General features: G+C 42.5%; 1 protein-coding gene across 4 annotated transcripts in view; it reads right to left on the reverse strand.

Annotated features, from left to right (window-relative positions):
* The window catches only part of FAM53B (family with sequence similarity 53 member B), a 145,500-nt gene that overhangs the window by 103,226 nt on the left and 36,274 nt on the right, over positions 1-6,000 (reverse strand). For all 4 annotated transcript variants that reach the window (XM_014523652.2, XM_025213274.1, XM_025213275.1 and 1 more), the window contains exons 2-3: positions 5,250-5,497; positions 1,092-1,143 (exon numbers count right to left, since the gene is read on the reverse strand). In XM_014523652.2, the coding sequence (XP_014379138.1) occupies positions 1,092-1,143; positions 5,250-5,336 (139 nt within the window). In that variant the 5' untranslated portion in view covers positions 5,337-5,497. The remainder of the gene's footprint in view (positions 1-1,091; positions 1,144-5,249; positions 5,498-6,000) is intronic.

Here is a 6,000-nt window from a genome sequence, read left to right on the forward strand (position 1 = left end):
AGAGCCAGTCAGTGTCAGGGTTGCTAATTTCACAGCACTGAGAGCACTATGTACTTACCAGCACAGTTTATATTAAGTTCTGATATTCCAAGTAAGGGTTTAGCCTTTTTTCAGTCCCGAGGCTACACATTTATACAAAGTACACTGTACTCTAAAAATGAGTCAAAGCTTCAACATATTCAGAAAAGGCAAGGAAGCAATTTAAGTAGCAGCCACTGGGGTCCATGAAAGTCCCATCTGGAATGTGTGATAGGAGATGCCTGGAAGCAAAGACTTTCTTATTTCCAACCTGTGAAGTCCAATGAGAAGGTTCTCAGACACCATTGGATGTGCCATTGAATGACTGGAAGTGTCACTGAGACAGTATTTAGAGTCACTGAAAAGCTTTTTCATTGAGGTCTTAACAACTGCCCCAGTAAATCCATGTGGCACGTATCAAAAGGGAGGGGCTATTAAACATCCTACTGCCTGAGACAGCGCTGAGCTCACATATATGTGCCTATACATATGCCTATACATGTGCCTATACAGCGCTGCCTATACATGTGCCTATACATTGTAATTAGAAAGCTTCAGCATGGCATCACTGTCATGTGAATAAGCTCCTGCATGTTTAAAAATGGCCACTGTGGCACTTTATCTAAACCTTGTCTAATGAGGTTTAAATAAAGCATCCCGCAGCCATTTTAAACCTGCAGGGGCTTAATACACATGAAGGTGAGGCATTTTAATTAGAGCGGCTCTCCAGAAACTGCTCAAATTAAAACGTACCCACCCCACTCCCAAACATGTATAGGCAGCCATGCAGTTGCAAACAGAGGTTGTGCAGTTGGAAATAAATACAGAGCTCTCCACCCAAGTGCCATGAGGTGGAGAAACAGAGTAGATGAATAAATAGCTGTGTCACTTCCAGCATAAAGGCTCCAGCACTGGAGCTTTTCAAATACTGTGTTTAGAGAAAAAGCACAAGGTCTTGGGATTCACGGGCAACATTGCAAGGATATATGATCCCCACCCCAAATGCTTTCCACAAATTACATGACTGGGGCAGAGATAAGGTAAATGTTGATATTGAAATTTCTGTTACTTACCCATAATTCCACAAGAGAAGAGAGTAGGTCCTTGACTCATCTTTGGGGTGTGCTGAAAACAACCAGAAAAGCTATTCATTTTTCACAGACTTGACTGGTTCATTAGAAGTCATTCCAAACTGTAGGCCCTATCTGCCATCTTAACTAGCACTAGTAGTGTGAGAAAAGGGAGTAAAATCAAGTCCTCACTGACTCGCCCAAAGAAGTATGTGGCCTGGCTGACAGCAGGACAGTCTTGGGCCTCAACCAAAGCACTACACTCCCTTCATCTTTCTCCAGTTCACCACATTTTTCTAAAACTTCCAAATAGCAGCATCAGGGCCCAATCATGCAAACCTGTACTCATGCATGAAACCCTTCCCCACGTGAGCAGTTCTGCTGAAGTCAGGCACTCCTTATCACATGACCCACAACCCTAAATGCTCGAGGAGCTAAACAAAGTGCTGGACTTCAGCAATAATTTTGTGTTGGGGCAACAAGAAACCAGCAGATTTACTGGGATTTGAATCCCTGAAAGGCTCATTAAAGTTCCCGATCAAGATACCAAAAGACAAATGTTTTCTATATAAATACGTAGTGCACTTGTAATGGACAGCTTCTATTTCAAAGATTTTTCAAGGGATTCTCACAAAATTTGGATTGTTCTTCTCTTATTAATAAGACAGAAGGGCAAATACTACTTATTGACAACATAATTCCAGCAATGTTTTCATGTTTTTCATTTTAATTCGCTTTCCAAGAATTTTTCTCCCGACAGCATAATCATGACTTCTAAAAAACCCCCATTTCAGCTTTATGTACAATCAATCAGGATGACTTTAAAACTGCAGGATATGTTAGCACTGCTTATAAAACCAAACATCCACAGTAATTGTTCTTTGTTTGTGGGAAATGTCCATATTTCATTCCTGAAATTTCCTCCCTGCAACTCAAGGCCACTTAAATACAACGGTCATTACTTTAGCTAAGTAAAGCAACAGCATAAACTCCAAGGTGATTCATTTTGCCAGAGGTGCATTTTATCTGGGTTTAGGTAACTGTGCTGGCATCAACTTCTTTCCTAATTACTATTTCAGATGTTGCCTATGTATGTAATAATGTGCTTGCTTCTGACAACCCCTATGAAAAGTAATCCAATGGAAGGATGCTAATCACTATGCATAATGCCATAAACGTTGTAGTCTACTTTAGAGTGACACGGAGGTAGGAAGGGCCAATTTTGCAGATTGGCAGAAAATATTTGAATTGTAAGCCAAGTTTGGCCCCCTTTTCAAAGCATGCTGTCACTCTTCAGATAAAGTAAAATGTTTCTCTATCAGGACTGAATTTGTTTTACAGGGAAGTTTAAATTAGCCAAAAACCCAGGATGCAAAAGAAAGGCCAAATTAAAGTTAACATGATACCTGAATGTACACTACAAAAAAACAATATTTTTGAGCCTATATGCCCACGCAGCAAGTATCAAAGAATAGCAGGCATTGGCTTGAGACAAAAGTTAACACCTAGAAATGAGGAAGAGAGAAACAGTTTGACATGACATACGTTCCTATATTAAGTATAATTATCATTTCATAAGACAGGTTTTGCCCCAAAACTGGGAAGTAAAACAATGAAGTGGTCCATTGGGGTTTTTGTTGACATGGTTTTATTTTTGTTGCTTTCTCTTTCTTTTTTTCCGTTTATTGTTATTGGTAAGTGCAGCCACCCTGCTGCTAATAGGGGTTATAGATTTTCTTTGGCTTCCATTCTTTGGGCCTAATCCATGCCTACAGAAACCAATGTGAAGATGCCTAGTGCCTTCAGTGGTATTTTGTTCAGACTCTTTATAAACATCTATACCAATTTAACACTGCAGGCAAACAGGGAAATAAGAGATGTATAACCAAACCATGATTACAGTACTGCCGTACTACCAAGAGTGTGATAGACACTTAACAAACAGAGAAAAGACAAAAGCCGTGCACTGATGCAACTGTATTTGAACTGGGCTCCACGCCGTCTCAAGAACTAACTTTGCCCTCAGCGGAGAGACTGGGTGGGCTGCTTGTCTTATTTTACTGTTGTCAGCTGCAGGTGCCTTGATAGTAGACAGACCACATTATATTCACCCCAAACCAGTGAATCAAAGTACTTGATCTCATTACTAGCATTGCTTAGCACTTTGGCAGTTGAGGAGAAGCTACAGGACCTGAACCTGTTCAGCCTCTGCAAGAGAAGGCTGAGAGGGGATGTGGTGGCCGTCTATAAACTTACCAAGGGGAACCAGCAGGGAACGGGAGAGTCCCTGTTCCCCCCAAGCACTACCAGGAGTAACTAGGAATAATGGCCATAAGTTGACTGAGAGTAGGTTCAGACTAGACATCAGGAGGCACTACTTCACAGTTAGGGTGGCTAGGATCTGGAACCAACTTCCAAGGGAAGTGGTGCTCGCTCCTACCCCTGGGGGTCTTCAGAAGGAGGCTAGATAATCACCTAGCCGGGGTCACTTGACCCCAGTACTCTTTCCTGCCATGGCAGGGGGTCGGACTTGATGATCTGCTCAGGTCCTTTCCGACCCTACCAACTATGAAACTATAATCTTCACTGGGGCTAAGATTTCATCCCAGATTGTTTGTAGCTACAATACTAACTCACTGTGTGACCTTGGGGTCACTGCACCCCTCTACTTCAGTTTCTCCACTCTGGGGATAATGATCAAGCACTCAGATACTCAGATGTCTGGCAGACTAATACAATTGGAAGGAAAATAAAAATTGATTGCTGCTCTGCACATCCTTCACATATTCCATTCAAAGAGGGCAAGTTCCTGTACAAACTCTAATGGTATAAGCCCCCAGAGCCTGAAGAAGTGGGCTTACCCTACCCTAGATATGGGAAAACTGAGGTGCAGCATGGTACAAACTCATCCCAGGTCTTCCAATGTGCCAATGGCACAACTAGGCATACAGCCTTGACCTCCTATGTCCTAGGGCTCTGCTCCAGCTACTGGAGATGCCTCTCCTTGTCCATGGAGTAAGACAGTATTGGAACACTAATGCATCCAGTAATGTTACCAAGAACACTGAATCTTCCGTTATTTTTAAGTATTCTTTTCCAAAATGTAAGCTCTTGTCAAATTCATCTTCTGGTATTTAAAAACTCTCTCTGACTTCCTTGTCTTCTCCTTCACTCCATCCTATCAGGTTGGTCTGCTGATTTCCCTCTGCAGACTCATGTAATCCAACCATTCCACCCTACCGCATGCCATTAGCTATTAGGTAACACTAACGCAACATGTTCCACCCTCAGTTACATGGGTCCTGAGTTTACATTTCATGCACCCTCAAATGCTCACTTATGGCATACATCTGCGAGACATTCCCCGCCAGGCACTGAGCAGACTCATCCCCCACTGGTACTCAGCATCTTCCCTTTGTTCTAGAAGCATTTACCAGCAACAACACCTTGTTCTCATTAGTTTTGTGCTCCTTGACTGCTATGAGATATCCACACATGTCTGAGACTAGCACTGACTGTTTTGCACTCTGAGCTTTTACTCAGATTGAGCTCTAATACTGTCCCCCCAGGCCACTTCTGTACTTGGTGCTTTCCAGATATTTGTTCCTAATTTGCACTTGTGCTATTTATTTCTCCTCTTTAGGTACGTTCAGCTCACAGATGTGCTGCCCCAATTCATTTGCTCTTTCTATCTCTTTTGCTCTTCCTGCCCCTCTGATTTTTCTGTGTTGTCAGGTCATTCTGAATTGAATTTGCATCTTTTTCTTGATTGTTAATGAAACTGCCCCACTTAATACTGCTCCCCACTTGCTCATTGGACTACTAATGATGACAATCTGTTTGCTGTTAGTCAAACAACTACTAACCCATGCTATTCATCCAGCTGGTATTTATCCAGTTTTGTAATACATTATTATATGACATGACATTGAATGCTTTACTGAGATTCAGATGCAACAAACACCCCGTATTCTTGTTGTTTACTAAAGATCATATCCACAGCTGTTGCAAATGAACATGGCTCATTTGAAATCACTGGATCAATGCTTTTTTTTTTCCAACTGGGGATCCTGTCCTAAATACAAACTACAGAAATATTATGTAGCTTCTGTGCAACTAAAACAAGCAAAGAGTTTTGAATTAAGATGTTTTGAATCTTACCAGCTCAGTCCTGCATGTTACAGATTCAGCACCTTTGTTTTCCAGAGTTTTGGTTAAGATCATCACCATGGTAATGAAGTCATGCATTGGAGCCCATTAGAGTACAGGCAAAGGTCACTCTCAGCCATGTTCTGGCAAAGCCGCTGTTTCGATGCATTTTCCCAAGCGAAAAGTTCAGTGGCACCAACTCCCGACTGCCCACTCACAGGATGATTTGACAAGAATAGCTTCCAAATGCTGGTGAGTTCCTGCACACAAAATCAAGGAACAAAGTTTTAAAGCAGTTCACAAACCAGAAAGCTTTAAAGCAAGCCTAGGAGAGAAGTAGGGAAAAGGTTTGAGACAAATTTTCATGGAAGTAGCCATGAAAAATGAATAGTGGTCCGCATTCTCGGTTTGTATTTAAAAAAAAAAAATCCAGGAATTTTTCAGGGTTTATCTTTGAAACATAAAAACCGGGATGAAATCAGGATAAAAGGAAGAAAATTTAAAAAAAAAATCAGTTTAAATTGGGGGGGAAAAAATCGGTGGTGAGGGAGGGAGGGAGTCAGGATGAGACTTAGGAAGAGGTGGGGGAGGGGCGTGGCACAGCCCATTGGCCGCTCCCGGGGGTGCAGCTGGGAGCAAAGTGGGATGAGCTGTCAGTGGGTGCAGCACGAGGCTCTTGCTACTATGCACCCCCCCCAGGAAGGCTGTTGGCTGGGGGGGCCTGTGCCAGGCTCTTCCCAGGGTGTGTGCACCCCTGGATCAG

The sequence above is a fragment of the Alligator sinensis genome, unplaced genomic scaffold (genome assembly GCF_000455745.1).
Source record: "Alligator sinensis unplaced genomic scaffold, ASM45574v1 scaffold232_1, whole genome shotgun sequence".
Taxonomy (NCBI): domain Eukaryota; kingdom Metazoa; phylum Chordata; order Crocodylia; family Alligatoridae; genus Alligator; species Alligator sinensis.